Raw genomic sequence first — 21,881 nt, 5'->3', positions numbered from 1 at the left:
TGAAAGAACCAGGCTTAAAAAGGACTCAATATGAATTAAGTGCTTAATACCACCCCCAATGTCTTTAGTACTAAGGTGTTGTGCCGTGTTAGCCATTATGGATGTGGTAAGATGTTAAGCAAAATGACACCTTTTATTGGCTAACTAAGCTAACTAAACTAAGATTACAATACTCAGCCTGAAGGTGTCTGAGAATCAATACATTACTACATGTTCCCTGTGAAAGCTTGCATATTGTAATCTTTTGTGAAAGCTTGCATATTGTAATCTTTCTAGTTAGCCAATAAAAGTGGTCGTTTTGCTTAACTTCTTACCACACCACTATGTCTTGAAACATTAAACTTTACACGGCCAATTCCAATGCAATGGCTTGTTAGCAAATCAAAACAAATTCCGCACTTAGATAAAAAAAGATGCATTTACATACAAAATAGCTACCTAGATAAGACCGACAATGCTTACACATCTTAAAGTCCTACATGAATTGACTGAATTTTAGCAGACAGTGATTCCTAAACTCTCCCCTGATCTTCAACTCCGTAGAATTGCAAGGCTCTCACCAGTCAAGCACACACACACGTGCAGTGCGGCTAAGTGGTTACGGCTTTTGTGACTGACCCTAAAGATGCGGGTTCACGTTCCACTACTTATAATGGGTGACCCTAACCGAGTCATTTCACCAGCATTTGCTCCATTTGGAAAAACAAAAAAGAAATGTAACCAACTGTATCTCCCAAATGTAATTTGCTTTGGATAAAGGTGTCATCCAAATAATTATCAGTAATAACTAAATCTGATTCGGGGGTCAGGAGCACACTTTACCGAAGAGTGCAGCACATTCAAGGCTCGGTTATTCAGAAGTCTCTGCCTCATTAGCAGCTCTGTGAGGACTACTAGTGGAAGAAGATGGATCAAGTTAAACCAAACTGGTGGCTTCCTCTTGTTTACTTCAAGAGTTCTGGAACTTCCTGTTCTTTTTAGGAGGTCAGGCAGAATGAAGAGTGGGAAAAAAAAAAGATTCCACCCACTGCTCATTCAGTTTTTTCTGCCAAGATACATGCCATATCTAATTGGTCTCTAGGGGGTGGTGGTATTGTTTCACTCTTTAATACGCAATATTTTCTGTGAATCTTTGTCAAGTGCTGACAGTAAAAGGTTCAGAGTGAGATAAAGAGTGGCTGAAATGTGGGAGGGTAGTAATAAATAAAATTAAAAGTACATCTGGGTATTAGGCTGTGACATGCAGTAATGCACCTCTCACAGGGTCCCCCACATGGCTAAACTATTTCAGGCAGGGCCTTTTCACTTACTCGACTATCTTATGAAAACACAGGAAAGCTCCTCCATAAGTACCAAAGGTTTAACCCCTTCATGGTGACCACCTTCACATTCTTGCAGTTTTATTAAAATTGATCCAGCTGCAACTCAATCTAGTGATAAATAAAAATATTTAACAACCGGATTCACAAATGGTTAGAAAAATGTGTGCTGCAATGAAATAAATGTGATAACCTGAACCAAAAAAAAAAAAACGCCTACATGAACCACAGTGTTAATCTAAAGTTGCCTGTCCAAATTAATTTGGCACATCCTACAATGAAAAATCTCTCCTCCCTGCTGAACTAATGTCAAAAGGTAATATGGAAACAAGTCATTAAACAAGTCCGGGAGGAGAAGCAGCACTGCTGTAGTCGACCGATTATACTGCTGTAGTCGACCGATTATACTGCTGTGCATATGCATGTGCTGGGTCTTCTTTTAAAACAACACGCAGGAGCTATAGAAAGGCCTTAAAAGATGTCAGCTTTCAGGTATGCGAGCCTCCTAATACTGTACATGAATGACCTCTTAAACTCACAGGGACCTCTCAGAGAGAATCTGCTCCGCCAGCTTTTCCTTTTAAAAAGTGTCTGACACCACTTATTTTCCACATATAAGAAACAAGTAAACACATCATAAACTTTCTGTATTTATCAAACTTTACATCATATATAGCATCATAAAAATGCTAATTTCCCTCACAACTTTATTCACACTTTTTTCCTTCCATATCACCCAACTACCTGTCCACACCTTTGTGTAAATCGATCCATTGCAGGGAAGCTGGAATCTACCCCAGGAAATATTTGGCACAAGTTAGGAACAATCCCAGACATTGACCAGCTCATCACAGTGTGAACACACAAGGACACACACTATATACATAAATTGACCCAATTATTTATAAAATATTGGGACAGTTAATATTACTAATCCACTAAGCCAGCATACCTTTGGAGCACCCAGGACAACCAGCTCAGTCATCTTGTTGCGAGGCAGTAGCCCTACCACTACGCTATCATGTTACACCATGTATATATTGGTTTTTGTTTGTTTGTAATACTACATTTGAAATACTTAAAAACAAGCTGGGGATAAATATAAATTATACATTAGCCATGGCACCTGTCAAAGACAGGTAATAGAATAATTTAAAAATATTTGCGCTCTCCTGCTCTACAGGTACTGTACCTTTAGTTCCTTTCCTCTGTATCCACGTGTGTGCGCGCGTGTGAATGTCTCTTCACTAGTGCCCCCTCTCGAGTGTGTTCCTGTAAAGCCCGTCTTTAAGACTCTTATGTTCAAGGCTCCTTTCTTGCCACCAGTTTGGTTTTACACTTTCCACCTTTGAAGGCAACTCTTTCATCATGTGCCTTTACTCTTCCTTGTGGGTCTCACACTCGCAGATACTCTGATTGTGTGAACAACGCCACACTGACCAATCACACCAAAGCCAAAATGACCAATCACATTGTTCTGAGGGATGGGACGGGACGGGACACACAGATCTTCGTGTTTCATTATATAATGTATTGAATTTTTTTGGGGTAAAGTCTAATGAAGATGAACTTCATACAGATCATTAGCCGCACCACACAGTACATTACATTATTAGTATATACAACTTAAATGATTCACCGTGCCCCAATTTATATACTGAAAACAGAAGTGTGAAGATGGCAACATGAAAAACCATACAGTGCTACAGAACATATCTACAACAACATGACACAGATTAGATAAAATTAGAAATTTTCTTTTCAGTTTTTAATATTCAGTATGTGGTAGTACACTGGCAGGGTAGCACAGTGGTAGCGCTGCTGTCTTGCAGTAAGGAGACCAGCGTTTGTATCTCGGGTCCGCCCTGTGTGGAGTTTGCAAGTTCTCCCCATGCCTGTGAATTTCCTCCCACTTTCCAAAGACATTTATATTAGGTGAACTGGCTGTGCTAAACTGGCATTAGTATGTGTTTGGGGTGTAGGTATGTGTGTGTATACGAGTGTCCATGCCCCGAAATGAACTGGCACCCTGTCCAGGGTTTTGTTCCTGCCGTGCACACTTTGCTAGCTGAGCCCCTAAATCCCAACTCCCAAAAATTAAACGGGTCAGAAAATGACAGGATGAATATGTGGTGGTCTTACCATACAATATAGTAGAATGACCTGCTGGTATTTAGGATTTAGGGACATGTCGTATTCTGACAGATTTAGAGAGGCAGTAGAGATCTAATCCAGGTCTTTAAAATCCTCCAAGGCACAGATAAAACGGATCCAGCAGAATTCTTTTAACTAAGTGGTGAATCATGTATTCAAGGACATCGGTGGAAATTAAGGGGAATTGCACTTAGGACTGAAGACCAGGAAGCACTTCTTTATGCCGAGTTGTGGGAATCTGGAACAAACTACCAAGTGTAGTTGAAGCAGAAACCTTTTCACCCTTTAAGAAGTATCTGGATGAGGTACTGGGACAGTGTAGCTATGGACTAAACAAACAAGCCTGAATGACTTAATGGTGTCGTCTTGCTTGACAAATTTATGTTCCGTTGGCTGAACACTGAACATTTACACAACACTTGTCAGTATGTGAAAGGTAAATCAGGAATAGAGACCAATTTTAACAAGGTACACTTCTCTCAAAAGGTGCGACAGAGGCTGATCAAATGGTCTTTGGTCATAACAATGAAAATCATTTTGATCAACTGTTATGAAGTTGGGCCCACTTAGTGCATTTTCTCAGTGTCCGGTGCTAAGGCACCTACCAATTTTATGTATTTATTTATTTTTTAATTAAGTTCTTTTAATCTTAATAGTGTGTCCCTAAAATAGATATGGCAAGCAAACCTAATCGGTAACTGAGAATTTGGGACATTTTCGTAAGGGGAATTACATTTTTCCCTCTCCACCCATTCCAGCCTCCTAGATCAAGAACTGTTTTGACTGAAATTGCAGACCAGGAGTAAACCTTTCACAAACACATGTAAATGCATATACAGATAGTTAAGTAAGGATGAACTCACTCCTCTAGGAAGTGCTGCTGAGGTCCTATAATGGACCCAGGTCGGCAGATTCGAATCCAGGCGATACTCTCCGCTGCCGTGAATCTGTAGTGTTTCATGAGATAGCAGCCTATCAAAGTGCCCGTTCTGCCCAGGCCAGCTAAACAGTAATAAAGGAAACAGAAAAACAAACATACATTTAGGTCAGCCTTACAAAATACATCATCAGCTACAAGGCCTGTGGAATAGAATTTTCTCATGAACTTGTTCAGATATTCCTCAAAGATTGGACTAAAAAGTTAGTTTTTTGGTTTTTTTTGAAACACACAACTTAAGGAACGCTGTAGAGTGACTGAACAGCTCCACCAAGTGGACAACACTGATTAATGGTGTTTAATGATGAAGGCTGGCATACTGTAATCACTTTTTAACAGAATGCTGGCTTTTTGAAGCTGCTTTGCTACTTCCATTAGTGCTGAACTACTTCTACTCTGCACCAAGGTACCTTTGTGTTTATGCATCATATAAATTAAAACCAACCAATCGATCAATCAGATGTACCACATACCTGATCACAACATATGACCCATAAAGTGCTACCTTGGAGGACTATAAAATGAGTGTGAAAGTAAAATGTCTGCCCATTAAGGGATCACCTGCTTATTCAAAGACAGCTAGCAGCAGGACAGAGCCAAAAAAAAAAAATCAATAAGTGTAGAAACTTTCCACAGAAGTTTACAAGTTTAAGAAGCGTGCATGTTATGCTTATTACAGTATATAAACTTCATGTTGGTTTGTTGAACTATTTATCTTTTTATTTAACTTCACTCCCATGTTTAACCACCTCAATGTAACGTTGCCCCACATTACCTACATTGCTAATAGTTCACAGAGATCCACCACAAGCCATAATTACACAGTGCTCCACGAGACCAAGCAGTACTGGCATCAATTTCAAAGGCCTTGAATGGTTAAATACTCCGACTGTCCAAAAGGTCAGTGTAGTCCAAGGACATGTCATCTTGGGCAGACCTGAGTGATTAATGGGACTTACCAAAACACATATCATACCCATCTTGGCATTTCAGCAGCACCTGCTTTCTCAAACTTGGCAGATTAGCAAAGCAACCCCCTTATCTACTGAACTCTGAAATGTATACCCTCACACAAATTCCACTGCAATGACCACACTCAGCAAATTTGACTTTAACCGAAACTGTTGCTTCACATCCTCTCCTAATTTTCCTGACTATCCTGCAGATATTGTGGATGATTTTTATAATGCTATTTTATGGCAGAGAGGCTGTAAACAAACATGTTTCTTTCTGCATTGTCACTGAGTGAGGTTACAGAAATGAGGTTAAGGAGGAGAACTGGGTGCAGTGCCAGCTGGGTGACAGGCCAGAGTGAGAGACGCATGATAGACCTTGGTAATGGAGTGTAACTTCTCTGGTGGAGAAACAGCCACATCTCTATACAGAAGGAGCAAAATTAACATCAGAGTCACAGAGATGTCTTTTGGTTTGACTCCTATCAAGTGTTGTCTCTTTTTTCACTCTGAAACTGGCATCAGACATCAAAAAGGACGCATCTTGCCCCATTTGTTCTGGATTTTCAATGACAGAATATTAAAGCATTGCCAAGGATCACATCCATCTTAGGAACCTTATAATGATGTTCTCTTGGTATCTCTAGATGGACCTCCAGCATACACTGGAATATTTGAAAATGAGTGTGATGCACTTAATAGGCATATCAAAAGCTGAGGATATGGTCCTCTCATAGAAAAGGCTAATTCTCAGCAAGTAAGGGATGAGCAGTTGCCCCAAGGGAGATGAGTGACAGGCTCTGCACACAATAGAAAGATGTTGGGTCTTTGAGATATTGAATGGGGTGAATTACCCAGAAGGAATTAAAAAGATGTTGTTGAGGCAGGTTAGCCCGGTCAGCCCAGTTCAAAATGTTGCTATCCAATTCTTCATCAGGATAAGTGAAGGTAAAAATGAGGATGATGACGATGATGACTTGTACTCAATGGTTTAAAATTTGTAAATATCAAACATGAAGTGGAAGAGAGCTAAGACTTTTTCAAATCCTGTGCACCCCACACCATTTTTTTTTTTTAATGCTCAGTTAACTCTACAGTTTTAATAATGTGAATCTAAAATGTGTGTCAGTACATAAAGATGAATGTTAAAAATTTCACATTAAAGCAGCGTGAGATAATTTAGGAGTGTGGGTGTTAAAGAGCAACCAAGCCGCTCCTGTCATCGTTGTACAAAGGCTGGGGGAGCTCAGAGAAAGACCGAGATGGAGAGAGAGTGCCACACAAGGCAGAGGTATCACTTTTCTTGTGCATGTATTTTCTGTGGTAAAACATACAACAGCAAGCAAACAAAGGAAGAAGGATATTTTTTTTATGGGATCCGAAAATAAAGCAATTTTAATATAATGAGAACTGTGTGATCACAAAACTGCTATTGAAGTAATCTTCAAACATATTTCACATCTTACAATGAAACATCAGTAGACTTTGGGAGTCTGATGTTGCTTTTAAGTTACTATATTAGGGTTAGGCAGTATACTGGTACTGAAAAACCCTAACACGGCACGGTATCACCATTTCACTAATTTCAGTGTTAGAAGTAAATGGTAGTTTTCAAGCACCTCACACTCAAGTTTAGTAGCGCAATCGTAACTCCAAAATGCTGCCTTTTATGCACATTACCTCCAGCTTGAATTACCAAGGGAAAGGAAGGCGGCTCTCCAGAGGAGGAAGTGCGATGCCCTAGGAAACGTTCTACTGGGAAACCCTGGGGCCGGACATTCACGTTGACGTTACTTTGACACATGCCACCTACCTAAAGGTTGTTGTAGACCAAGTATGGCCCTTCATGGCTATGTTATTCCCAGTCAGCATAGGCCTCTTTCAGCAGGATTATGTCACACAGCAAAACTTTTTCAGAAATGGCTCGATGAACATGATGCTGACTTGGCCTCCAAACTCCCCAGATCTCTACCCAATTAAGCAACTGTGGGATGTGCTGAAAGTCCAATCCATGGAGACCCCACCTCAGAACTTACAGGACTGCTTCTAATGTCTTGGTGCCTGATACCATAGGACAGCTTCAGAGGCCTTGAGGAGTCTATGACTCGAGAGGTCAGAGCTTTTTTGGTAGCACAAGGGTGACCTACACACTATTAGGCAGGTGGCTGGAATGTTGTTGCTGTGAAAAAGGAGACTTCCAGTAATTACTAGGAAAAAGTCACTGCTCTTGTGCTGTCCCCAATCTACATTAACAGCCTACTTGTCATTTTAGCAAGATGGCAAACAATAGCCGTTCTTCCCTTTGGATGCACAGAGTCCACCTTTTAATAATATACCACACAGCACCCCTCACACGCTCGCTCCAAAGCACTTTACAAATATATAGGAATAGCAGCCTTGGCCAGAAACTAGTATAAAAGCATTCAACACTAAATGAAATAAACAATGGAAGAAAACAACAAACAGGATCCAAATGCAAAGTCGTAGAAGACAACAAAAAACAAATGTCGATTATTGAATTACAGCAAAAGGACCTGGACAGATAAGATGAACTGAGACAGAAAGTAAGAATGTCTGTGTACAATGGAACAGAGATGAAGGCTTTGGCGTCCATAAAGGATAGGCTTTTTTGGGACACATCATGATCGTCAGCATCAGTGGACAAGAATGGACAGTAAAGGTAGATGCACTAATGAAGTCTGGAGCAAGGCCATTGAACGCTTTACAGGATTAACAACAGGGGACCAACACTATTCACTATAATCTCGTAGTGTGAAAGGAGCAACTTAGAAAGACTTCTACATTAACACTAAAAGAAAGGAGTAAACTAAATCTTTTAAGCAGTGATTGGTATTAGATCCCATCTCCAAAAGTTACGAAGCTGCCCGTTTCCGACGCTTCATTACCTTTACAATGAACTGCCACGGCTCCATCGGTGTTTTCACAAATATGCAGAAATCTTCGCATGATGGTGTCACTGGGTGTGCTGCCGTCCACAAAGAACAGGTCACAATGCTCAAAGCCTGCATCTGTGAAGCGCTTGGCATCATAAATCTTCTTGTTCAGCCTGATGACTGTGGTGACATTATGCTTTCGAAAGTAAGGGAAGTAGGCTTCAGGAGCATGAAGGGGGTACCCTGTCAAAAGAGCAAGATCTAAATTGAGCGTTCAAAAGCACGCCACTTCTGAGAGTGCAGCAAAGAAATCTTTTAAATTCTTTTGAAATAAACAGTTGGGGAGCAGATGACAATGACAACAGCAAGAGACAGCCAATACATTTTATTTTATGTTTTACTAAGTCTCATTTGCTTCATAAGCTTCCAGTCCTTCCTTTACTTAACCCCACAAACTCAATAAAGGACCCCAAGTCCACAAAGCAGTGGTGATGATACAACATATACTTTTCTGATCATGCAGTTTTCTTCTTTGCATAATACAAATGTTTAAAAATACTTACAATATTGATTTAAAAAATTACAGATATGATACACATCCTTGAGGTTTGCTGGGTAAGTTTACTTGTTTTGTATTTCAAATGTCACCTGAAAATTCTGCAAGCAAAATGTAAAGAATCTGTGTGTGAAAGGGTGATTTATGACACTAATGTGTAATGCAACATTCGATTTCCCAATTCAATGCCCAGTCCTGACTCGTTGGACAATACGGAGAGTATCTGCTGAACTTGTAGGATTCAGGAGCAAGTGTGGACAGGGGAATATTTTATGATTCAATTCATCATAAATGAGTGGACTACAGATGTGCATTCTAAGTACTGCATCAGTTGTAACCTTGTTGACACACCCAAGAATAAGAGAACTGGCTTCTGTACCAGCTTCAGATAAACCACAATGCGGACGGAGTAATTAAAGAAGATTAAGTAATCACCCCCACAAGACTCTTCAGGAAGCCATCTCATTCTTGGAAAACTAGCCAAAACTTCAGTTTAGTATTTTGGCCCTTTCTTGGATACAAGAACCATCTGATTACTAAGCACACCCATTTTGACATTTTCTGCCATCAAAGTCACACCAATTACATCAGCTGCACTTAAAAGGAGTCAAAGACTCGGCTCTCATTCCATCTGATGACTGCTGATCAGCAAAGGCTTACATAATTTGATTACAGTCTCTGCTTTCAGGTGGTGCTCCAAAACTTGTCTGGCAACTTGCCTAACGCTGTACTGCAGAACATGGGGAGGCTGAAACCAAAGCTCATTTTGAAAGATTTAAGGGTAATCTCAGAGAAAGCATGTCTGTGTTCTTAACCATTAGTAACCATGTACTGGGTTTTTGTAATCTCTTTAAGTGTATATAATTTTGAGTTTGCTAGTTAAGAAACTGTTAATTACTGCAAACTACAAATCTGATCTTTGGCTCTGCATACGCTGAAAAGGTCTCCTGTGGGTGCACCCGGAAACTCCTGAGGTTCATAGTTAGGTTTTGAAATAAGCTAACGCATGTTAAGTTAGGATGCTTACCCTCCGAGGTTTTATTCTGAAATACTGGCATAGGAATAGCACTTGAGTGCGCTACATGAATAATTGTGCACATGCAACCTCAGAGTTTAAGACAGCTACTTAGCCCCTGAGGCTACAGTATAACGCACATGCTACTTAAACCCTGAAGTTACATATAAAAGGCGACTATTAATCATTACTGGAGATTAATGGTTGGACTCGGGTAGGTTGTTTGTCACGCATATAGATGACCATGCTCTGCTGCCGAGGACCCAATATGGACACCTGCAGGGATTCATAATCCTCAGGGACAAATCTGTTGGGGTCCTTAAGTGCCACCAAAGGGTGCTGCCGTGAGAAGGACTCCCTCTTTAAGAGGGGCTTCCACTTGGCCCAGAAGTGCTTCAAATCAGGCTATGCTCCCAGGTCCAACATAAAAGGAAGCCATCCAGCATCCAACAGTTGAGTCAGAGTCGGGAGGCAGAGGACGAGGCTCACCAGGAGGAGGAGAAGGAGCTACCGAGAACTGAAGAGTGTGGTGTGGACTGTGAAGAAGGTTCTTCTAAATAAAAAAATATGTTTATTTGCACCCAGGACTGTGTTGGTGTGGTTGTGTCTGGGTTTTGTTTGGTTTCTGTGGTGCCCCCTGGTGGTCACACCATATAGCCTTCTCAGGGTATACATCTAAAACTTTGGTAACAATTGTAAGTAGATAACTTTAATAATATAGTAACTTGTAATCAATTCATAACTTACAGTAAAAGTAACCTTTAAATATTAATAAATTGGGGACAGAGTAAGAGATCTGCACTATATTCCATCATTGGTTAAGCAGTGTGGTAACTGTATTTTATATTGCAATTTTCACATTATCCTTTACATATTTATAAAATAGAAATATTTAATTAAAACAATTGAAGGAAGGTTATGGGACTCTCTCAGTGGCAATACAACAAGACAGAATAGAAAGCCTTGTGGTTTAAAGATGAATGCCCTAAAACTGAGAGTAAGGAAAACACGGCCTAAAACAAGAACAGTGCAAGTCCCATCCTCATTAGTATGCCCATTTAACTGCCAGTGCTTTCACTGTAGACATATGGAAATAATATTATTGTACCCGTCAAGAGTTTTCCAGTAGTACATACCATACCACAGGATCACATTTTGTAAAGAGAAGGTTTCAGGTTAACCTCCATCACTAATTCACATGCAACTTTTAGGTTTAATGTGCTTCCAATATCCAAAGAGGGAAACAAACAAATGTTGCATGTGTGGTTTAGAAGTCACAATTGGAAAAAGAGAAGGTTAAAAAATATTTGAAAAAACATCAATGAATGATCCCCCAATATTAAGTCACTGTTAGAAACACAATGGAAGCTTCTTCTTTGCTGTTGCCTCCCTCATAAAACAGACTGAATTTTAGAGTGATTACATTTTGCTTAATTTCAGATATCAAGAAACCCCTCACTATGACCCTTGGGGAGAAGAAAAGCAAAAGCATTGCAAATGGCTGCCTATGCAGAACAAGAAGGATTTAGCCAGTTATGATGGTTTGTACACAGGCGAAGATGTTGTATGGTGTATAGCCAATAAAGCAGAAAGTGCTGCAGCAGGAGAGGAGACTGGTAGCGGATTTGCAAGCATCCAGGGCACTGGGTTTAATGCTGCAAGCTTCTCATCAGTAAGTACGAAGTGTTAACGTTGCACAAGTGAGCTCCTTCAGTGCAGGTCAGTAGCAACAGTTAATGTTATAACATAAAGTCTCCAGTCCTAAGTCGTCAGGTCTATGGGGATCCCCAACTGGGTCCACGCCGACTTCATTAGACCATTAAAACACTCATTAGACAGGTGATTAAACCAATTAAATAATTAAAGTCACAGTTGGACCAAAGCCCAGGGGAAAACTAGCATCGATCTATTTTGTAATGGCATTTGCCACCAGAAGGGGGAGCTCAAAGGCTAAGAAGTGACATTAGGATTTAAGAACCAGCAGGGACAAATCTCGGCAGACTTGATGACCACCTAACTTGAGGCTTTTAAATGGCTGATGACCTTGTCTTCCCCAGTCAAAATACTTTACTTCTCTCACTCTGCACTGATTTGTGAGCAGCAGGAGGTTTTTTTTCTTAGTGCAGCACTGCTTTTTATATTTTTATTTTTTTTTATCTCCATTCCAAAACTCCAGCCACTTTTCACTTAGCAACTTGCCATACATTTCTGCTGTCATCTTTGTCACCACAGGCCCTTTCTATTTCCATTATCAGCATTGTGAAAGATACCATGGGGGGAAAAAAGTATGGAGCACAGAGCACATGGAGGTAGGGAGTGTAAAAAAAGAAAAATCACAATACAAACCACAAGGGAAACGGAAAGAGAACCACTTAAGGAAAACATTAAGCATGTAAATACACTTTTTTTTTATATAAGCGGCTTGTGTTCTTTCAGTTCTTTTTCAGGGAGAGATTTTGTTTTAAATGAGTACAACTCTCCCTCTCAACACACAGTAGGGACTGCACCTTCCCCTTCACCACAGTAAGGCAGTGTGCCCCATCAGACAGACAGACATCTCTCTATCTATATATCTATATAGATATATATAGATATATAGACAGACAGACTTTATTAATGGTGTATCACTGCAATAATCAGTGTATGTAAATGGACCTCTGCTGTTGTTTTCTCCCACAGCTCATCAAGATTCAAACCAGGATGAGGAGATTCAATACAAGACAGACACACAGCAACTGTCTATTCCAAGACGGCACATCCAGCAGGAGAAATGATACAACGGGAATGCAATCCTAAATGAAGGTTAGGAGACACTTAGAGATTCCCTTATTTTTCTCCTGCAGGACATCCTCTTAGGTCTAGTTTGAGAAAATCTACATATGAACACATCTGTCCCATAAATGTTTGCTATTCACATGTTTGAGATGGAGAAGATGCCATGGATTTGGCCACTTGGTGCAACTACTCTCCTATCATAATTTAACAGGCATCAGCTGGCACTTCTCGGAGATCACTATAAGAAGCCACAATATTAATCAGACTTGACATAACTTTGTTGTATGGCCAGAGACCACATGTTCAATTGTTTGTAGCACCAGACAAGCGGACAGACAGTGCAAGAGTAAAATAAGGCTGAGAAGGAGTCACTCTCAATGCTGAATACCACTACTGGGAAGCACCCTGCTTCTCATTTGATAGGAGGAAAGGCATTATGTGCAACTAGAGAAATCAGAAACTTAATACAACACATACCTTGTAGCAAAAGCTGAGAGATTTGGTTACATAAAAAATTTTAATCCTAGCACAGTGGTGGTAAGCCTCAGAGTAAGGAAAAGAAAAGGCAAACACCCCTGTGAGGAATGGCAAGCGCCAAGCAACATCTCAGTCATTTCTTACCATGTTCCACTTTACTTTTCGGATGAGGCCCGCTAAAAGCTAAAAATTTTCCAGGAACAATCCAGTTGAAGTCACCATTTTCAACTCTCTGATGAGACAAAGAGACAAAAAAACAAACAAAATGAAACCCATCGCAAGGATATACTGGTGGGATTTTAATATTAGAAGAATGAAGGTAGGCTTGATTCTCCAACAATGTTCAGCACAGGGATTTCTTACACTAAGACAGGAATCAGAACTGGAGACCCATGTCATCGTTAAGTGCCTGTGTGAATAATTGTGACCAATAAATCATAGATGGGGAGATCGAACAGAGATCTGTCAAATATCCATTCATTCACTAACTGAACTTCTTCATCCAATAAAGTGCTGCATGAAGCCAAAAACATCGGGAAGCACGGAGTGTAAGGAAGAATCCAATCCTAGATGGGGTGCCAAGTCATTGGGAAAATCTCTCAAACAATTAAAAGTGCAATGATCGGATAGAGTGAATGGCAGTTTTCAATACTTACCCATTATCCACCGCTCAATTGAGCTGCCTCAAACCGATGTAATGGACTTGAATCCAAAATAAAACCAGAAGTAATATCTGAGTACACTCTTCCAAGTTTAGAAGTCCTGGATACATGAGGCTCATGAGCAGGTGAGATTAAGGTGGAGAAAACTCCACCCCACCACACACACACACACACACACACACACACACACACACACACAGGTTTGGAAGATTACAATATGTTAAAGGCGAAGCATTTTAATTATAGACAGACCATCTAGGGCTATATGAAATGTGCTTTGTGCCCTCCACCCCCATACCCATTTTAGTTAACTTATCTGAATTTTTTGGATTTTTACACTATGTACTGTAAAAAGGTGTGTGTACAACACCACCAACAGTGGCACTTTGCAGTGTTTTTTTACTGAACTACACAAGTTGCGTTACACACTTACAGTACCAGCCAAGATTCTGGCATAAACTAATTTCACAAATCAATGAATAAAAGTTCTGGGCATAACTAAATATAAATACATTATCCATCCATCCATTTTCCAACCCGCTGAATCCGAACACAGGGTCACGGGGGTCTGCTGTAGCCAATCCCAGCCAACACAGGGCACAAGGCAGGAACCAATCCTGGGCAGGGTGCCAACCCACCGCAGGACACACACCCACACACCAAGAACACACTAGGGCCAATTCAGAATCGCCAATCCACCTAACCGGCATGTCTTTGGACTGTGGGAGGAAACCGGAGCACCAGGAGGAAACCCATGCAGACACGGGGAGAACATGCAAACTCCACGCAGGGAGGACCCAGGAAGCAAACCCGGGTCCCCTAACTGCGAGGCAGCAGTGCTACCACTGCGCCACCGTGCCACCCTAAATACATTATACTTATACATAAAAATACATTTTGCAAAATAAAGCACCTGAATTCACCATTCACTAAGTGGTGCTTATACTCCAATGCCCTTGTTTCAACCGAGAGCTGAGCTCACTTGGCCGATTCCCATCTCTGACACACTCCTCTATGTAGCTCACTGGGTGATTCTCACGTCTTTAAAAAAAGAGCATATTATTTGCTGCAACTCCTCAAAGTCATTTCAGCAGTCCGGGAAGTACACGTGGGTCAATGCTACTGTGTATCAGGAACCCTTTCCAATAATCACCTCGCAGTAAGTAGACCTGGGTTTGCTTCCCAGGTCCTCCCTGCATGGAGTTTGCATGTTCTCCCAGTGTCTACGTGGTTTCCTCCAGGTTTCTCCGGCTTCCTCCCACAGTCCAAAGAAATGCAGGTTAGGTGCATTGGCGATGCTAAATTGCCCCTAGTGTGTGCGCCTCCTGCAGTGGGCTGGCGCCCTGCCCGGGATTTGTTCCTGCCTTGTACTGGCTGGGATTGGCTCCAGCAGACCCCCCATGACCCTTTAGTTAGGATATAGCGGGTTGAACAATGACCGACTTACTGACTGACTAAGCTCCTCAGAATAAGGGAGACCCTTGTTTGAGGCGCAGTTTAGATCAGCTGGAAAAAAGCCTCGATTGATAAAAGTCACTGAGATGCTATGCCCTGAATTTTGCAGTTAAGATTCTGCTTTTCAGTTTTTTAGACATTGTTAGGATAGCTAGCTGATTTAATATCTTCCCCCATTAGACTCATGCAAGTAAATAACCTAAGTGCTTTTATGGATATGCAGAATAGTGTTTGCTAAAAGAACAAATATTAAAATATTATATGAATAAGATTACTTACAAAGTTTAATATGTTCAGATATTCGGTAACCTCCTCCAAATCCTGTTTACATCTGAAATGTGTTTTAGGTGTCATTGCCACAACTCCCTCTGTGTTCTCCACATGCATCGGGCCCCAAGTCACCAAGTGGCACCCCCAGAAGTGATAAGTTAACTGGACTTCAATTTTCAGGTGACAGATCCCACAAAGTAAACAAAGATGGCGGGTCTGCTTACCTCATAATGCTCATATTCATCTACATCAAAGGTTTCAAAATCTAAAAATCCATGCTGCTGAGCCTGGAAAACATAATCCACAATTATGATTAGCATTACTGCACACAGCAAGGGTTTCATTTTCAGGGCAGCACATTGCGTACAGTATTTAGTCCTACTACCGCACAGTCACTGGGCACACATCTAAACCTAGCTAGTGTACGTTATGTTATTCAGCATGCAAGTGGACATTTTCTGCTTTCACATCCATTCTAAAGATATTCAGATAAGGTGAACTGGTAGCGCTAAATTGACCTTGTATGAATGAAAGGATGTCCTAAAAAAAGGACTGGCATTTTATTCAATGCTGGTAGCCAATTTGTGTGTGGAGCCAAAAGAATAGATAGATACTTTATTAATCCCAAGCGGAAATTCATATACTGTGATTGTGCTCAGTCTTCCTGCAGCCCCTGGTAAGAGTGTTAATACAAGAAATAAAATAAGAGAATTCAGCCTGTAGGCTAAATAGAAACCGACTTGTTACCAGATACTTCCACAAGGATGCATCACCAGTAACATTTTCTGGGGTCACTGGGCATTTTGGGTCTCGCATCATCACACACCCTTACCTGGGATTGTGGAATATGGTGGGCTCCTTGCAAATACCTTTAGCAATTTAAAACTAATCATTTACAGATGTAAGCTTTATCTATGAGGCTACAACAACTACAGATGCTCAGGAGGACTGGAAACTTCTGAGCAAAATTTACTTCTGATGGTGATCACTGCTGCATAAGCCAGGGTATGATTTTAACCTCTAGGAAGACCTCAATATGTGGGTCTCCATATCTTGTGAAAAATGCCACATCACGTTCTATGCATCAATCACTTCACTAGTGTAGACATTGGCAAGCAAAAATTACAGATTCAGATGTCTAACAAAATGATGAGCATGGAGCAAAAAGCATAGAATGCGACTTGTTTATGGGTGTTTCTTGAGCATCTTATAGCAAAACATTTTAGTTCTGTAACCCCATCTCAGAAGAAACAATTGCAAAATGCATTTAATTATAGCAAGTTTGTAGAAGTCTTAAAGTTTGACTGCAAATCATCGTCAAGAAATAATTGTATTCTGAACCTATGACATTGTGATCAGTAACGAAACTAGGGAGCAAGTTGAGGAGACCCTGGAGAGGTGGCGATGGAATGAAGGTCAGTAAGACCACCAAGACAGAATCCAAGTGTGTGAATGAGAGGGAGGTCAGAGAAATGGTGAGGATGCAGGGAGTAGAGTTGGCGAAGGTGGATGAGTTTAAATACTTGGGAACAACAGTACAGAGTAACAGGGAGTGTGGAAGAGAAGTGAAGACGACAGTTCAGGTAGAGTGAAGAAGAGTGTACGGAGTGATTTGTGACAGATGGGTACCAGCAAGAGTGAAATGCAATGTCTACAGGATGGTAGTGAGACCAGCTATGTTATAAGGGATGGAGACGGTGGCACCGACCAAAAAACAGGAGGTGGCAGAAATGTTAATGTTTACTCTGCGCTCCAAAAAGATAACGAGTGGTTAAAATCCAAGATGGCAGATCTAGAAGGGCGCAGCAGACGCAATAATATTCGGATTGTGGGTTTACCCGAAGCTATTGAGGGTCCACGCCTACTACTTTTTTCTCTCAACTCCTTGTCGATGTCCTTGGATCGCAGGTGCTTACTTCGCCGCCGGAGCTGGACAGGGCACACCGGTGCCTAGCTCCCAAGCCGCCGGGGGGAAACCCGGCCGGTTATCCTTCGTTTTCATCGCTACCAAATAAAGGATCTGGTGATTCGCGAGGCACGTAAGAGAGATGACCTGGTCTATAACGGCCATAAGATTCGGTTTTACGAGGACTACACCTCTGAAGTGGTAAGGCAGCGCGTGAGGTTCAAGGAGGCCATGGCAGAGCTCTACAAGAGGGGATACAGAAATGTTAATGTTTGTATCGGGTGGATTAGAAATGAGGACATTAGAGGGTCAGCTCAGGATGAACGGTTGGGAGACAAAGTCAGAGAGGCGAGACTGCATTGGTTTGGACATGAGGAGAGGAGAGACGATGAGTATATTGGGAGAAGGATGCTAGGGATGGAGCTGCCAGGCAAGAGGAAAAGAGCAAGGCCTAAGAGGAGGACATGCAGGTGGTGGGTGTGACAAAGCAAGACACACTAAGATATGGAAACAGATGATCTGCTGTTGCGACCCCTGATGGGAGCAGCTGAAAGGAGATGGACCTATTTGTGTCTCATATTTGAGGACTGCCTTGTTCTTTTGAGATTTTGCCAAGGTTTTGCTACAGCCATTTTTAGGTACCATAAACATACAAGTTAAGAGTTTCTGACTGCAAAGATGCCCAAATGGATTTTAAGATTTTGTATTTTAAGCGACCTGTGCTTATCATGGCAGTGTGTTTTGCTTCATAACTAAAACACCAGCTGAGAATCTGAAGGGGTTTTCTTGTACACAGGCACACAGCACACACCCACAGTCACTCTACTGGCTCCAGGTTTTTGTACCAGTGATAAAGCCAATAATGAGGAAGTCATGCATGCCAAAGCCATGTCACTGCTCCTAGACAGTTTTTACAGAGGTGTTGATTAGGAGAAACGTGTGGGAGAAATCTGCCATTTTTTTTACTTTGAGCCTTCACTTTGCCATTTCTTTAGCAAAGGTTGTTCACGTCTCACCCACCTGAAACACTTCTGTTTCGTTAAAGCACGCTCTATTTCTGTACTTTTAATCAATCAATCAATCTCTTATCTAGCCTGTTTTAGGTCCTGATGAGTAATGTGGCCTTTATAGTTCTACTTTTAAAGTCTAATGCAAATAATATTTCATGACTCAACACCTGAACCCATACATTTTTAGCAAGTGCTTTAGACTATCTTCACAGCTCTGTTCATTACAAGCACATAGTTTTAAACTTCACCTTCTTCAACCTGGTTGCTGCCAATTGCCAACTACACAAGCACAGTGTCTCTTTTTTCAAGGGAAAATGGATGGGGCTACAGTAAAGGAACACTATGACAAAACAAAGGAATAAGTGATTGTGGTACAATGCAAATGAAAAGAATGGCCAAGGAGAGACTACAGCAAGCCTACAGTAAAACAGGGATAGAGAAGGAGCTAACAAACATCAGAATGAAATAAAGATGAGAATTCACAGAACATGTATGAGCAATAGTAATGCACTCACATGCATGCAGTGGAAATGAGCTCCCTTCCCAGTAGTGAATTTCAAGCAAATGCCCTTCCACAAGAGAGCTCCCATTGGAGCAATTTGGAGAAAACTTGGCTACCCAAACTCACGGAGATGTGATGCAACACTCTCAGCTCATTAAACAATAAAAACAATGTGCATAGAAAAGTCACATTTGCAGGTCACGTTGCAGTTGAAGTGATAGCATACCCAATCAATGCATTTCCTTTGATTTACAGTTCCTTGAAAATGAAACGTCTTTAATGGCTTTTTAAATAAGCTTTAATTGCTCTTTTGTGTGTGTGTCTGTATCATGCAGCAAACCAACAGCAACCATTTCTCCCAAGACTCCAACCAGAGATGCATTGTGAAGAAAACATTGAGGGAAGGTGTGATGTCACGAATGTCAACTCTGAAAAATCCCCAAACGTGAACACAGCATAAGGGAGGTAAGAAGGTGATATTAAACACTGGAAAGACAGAAGGGAGTAATATTGTACAAGGATAGTAAAGGAGGAAGGCAAAGGGGGAGACAGGCTGATGAATAAATAATTTAACACAGAAAGTAAAAGGAGCAGTTAACAGAAGAAAAGGATGAGGAGTTTGTACAAAGGAAAGAGTGTATGTCTGTATGCGTGCATATGGATATGTTATATAATACAACAAATGAAAAGAGACAATGGGGAAAGAAGTGGGTGATAATGTAGAAAATGCAAGAGGAATGGGAGACCTCACAGGATGGGCTCTACCTGATGTCTCCTAATGCCAGGGTGCATCACCGCGATATACCATCCATTTTTTCCAGATTACTACAACAGCTGCAAGACAGCACAGAACTTAACCATTTGCGTTAGCTTTCTTGCCATCTTACTGACAAGATGCTACTCAGCTAGGTTTCACACATCTATGTGATGTTTCATTGTCCTTAGGCAACCAGAGCACATGGCCGTTCACAGGGCTCCTGCACTGCCACGAGCTCTTTAATGAAAAGATCACCGTGAGCGTCCAATCAATTTTATACCTCCGTGTTATCTGAGCCATGCTGCTCAGATTCGCCATTCTGCATAAATAAGCTGATCGCTTGCTGCAGGTGTATTATTCACAAGACTATTTTAGGTTATCCACATTATAAAATGTTGCTGCTTTATTCTGGTGGTGTAGGAGTAGCTTTTCCAATCCGCAGGTACTGCTCCTTTCTGACATGACTGCTGAAATATGCCTACTAAGGGATTATAGATGACATTTTTCATTTCTTTCAGTATAATTGGCAAGATCCGATAAGATTCTGGAGTTTCATTAGTCTTCAACGTGTTGAGGGCTTGAAGCACATCAGACTCCTCTATTTTAAAATCTATGAACTCAGTTTGTTTTTACTTTAGCATAAGGCCTTTCACTTGCTTCTTCCTTTATAAATGCTTGGGTGAAATAGGAGTTCAGTTCAATTGCTATTTCATTTTCACATTGACATTATGGTAAAATATCTCAATATGAAGGATTCACAGGTCTTATACTAAATGTAAGAGCCATTTGCTAGTTACATAAGAAACAAATGGTTTACTAATTACTAGTGCATAATGTATGGGAGGTTCCTATAACCCCCATCAGTTGAAATGAATTGGTATATTCTAACTATTTCTAGTTTCTGACTAAAGATTATTCTCAGTTAGTGATCAGCCTTGCCATGTGTAAGGTGTACAGGGCACATGGTTTTAAACCGGGCCTTTGTGTGTGTTGTGTGCCAAGTAACATATAGGACAAAGCACTTAATTGAAAGTGCTGCACCGTATGTTTAAAGCGTACAGAAGAAGAATCTTTAAGTATAGAAACCACTAACATTTTACAAGAAAAGCTAAGTTTAGAGAAGATACATTTTCTATTTTTTTTCGTCTTTTACTCTACGTGTGTAACATCTTTTTTCTTTATTCTTGCGTGGATTGTTTGCTTTGAATTTTCAGTAAATATTTTAAAACAAACTTTTGGACTGAGAGAGATTTCTTTCGGCACGCGTTTTACCCGTGCTTGAACTTGCCTTACACTCCTGCGGCTACACCAAATATTTAATGCATCTCAGTTAAGCACCCTCAAAACACTCCAAAGTGAAGTTGTGTTAATAGGTCACATTGGCGAGCTGAAGAACACTTTACTGATATTTTGTGTTATGAAGATCCAAAGATGCGTTTAAGGTTTAGTTACACAGCAGTAAATGAGTAACAGACGGAGTAGCAAAAACTAAAGGCGTTACCGGTTTATCAATTCGTTGTTTTATTCTGCTTTTTAAAACGAGTGTGCTTTAGATACCTTTAGATAACATTATTCAAAGTTAGTCTGTTTTACATGCATTTTTTATTCTCTTTAATTTAATATTGATTTTTATCAGTATACTGCTGCTGGATTATGTGAATTTCCCCTTGGGATTAATTAAGTATCTATCTATCTATAAATCCAACGACCCGAAACCCCTCCTACAGAGAAAGGTAAACTACGAACCTTACCAAATTACTGCCATTGCCAAAGGCAAAACTGTTAACTAGTTGATTAATAAAATGATTCTTCTTCTCACACCAATACACAAATTCTTATTTGGTGTCCCATATCCTTCATTTTCATACATTAATTTGTCATTGCCGTGTGGGCACAAAACAGAGACCCATCACTTTCCTACACCTAATTATTATGAAATGTTTTCAAAATATATTTATAATTTAGTATGTGAGGGTGACATTTGATAGCTAAATCGATGGTGAAGTTTATTAATTACATTTTTACAAATTGTAACTAAATTATATGGAGGAAATCAAGCCTTCATCACCAAGTTAACACACTGACTGCTAAATGTGAGAGAATTCAGAGCAGGTGACCTACAAGTTTTATTGTAAACCGTCTCCCGGGCTGTAGTGCTAAATATGAGCATATCTGAAGTTAAAACAGGTAAGAGGACAATGGCGTCTGAAATAATGGGGGAATTAAAATGCGCCATAGA

At 40.6% G+C, this 21,881-nt stretch overlaps 1 protein-coding gene across 6 annotated transcripts in view; it reads right to left on the bottom strand.

The window, feature by feature from the left end:
- The window catches only part of cdc14ab (cell division cycle 14Ab), an 87,277-nt gene that overhangs the window by 16,072 nt on the left and 49,324 nt on the right, over positions 1-21,881 (bottom strand). For all 6 annotated transcript variants that reach the window (XM_039767300.1, XM_039767296.1, XM_039767298.1 and 3 more), the window contains 4 exons: positions 15,692-15,754; positions 13,225-13,312; positions 8,270-8,500; positions 4,337-4,475 (listed from right to left, as the gene is read on the bottom strand). In XM_039767300.1, the coding sequence (XP_039623234.1) occupies positions 4,337-4,475; positions 8,270-8,500; positions 13,225-13,312; positions 15,692-15,754 (521 nt within the window). The remainder of the gene's footprint in view (positions 1-4,336; positions 4,476-8,269; positions 8,501-13,224; positions 13,313-15,691; positions 15,755-21,881) is intronic.

The sequence above is a fragment of the Polypterus senegalus genome, chromosome 10, assembly GCF_016835505.1.
Source record: "Polypterus senegalus isolate Bchr_013 chromosome 10, ASM1683550v1, whole genome shotgun sequence".
Taxonomy (NCBI): Eukaryota; Metazoa; Chordata; class Cladistia; order Polypteriformes; family Polypteridae; genus Polypterus; species Polypterus senegalus.
Note: the sequence above shows the minus strand (reverse complement) of the source record. Positions and strands in the feature narration are given on the sequence as shown.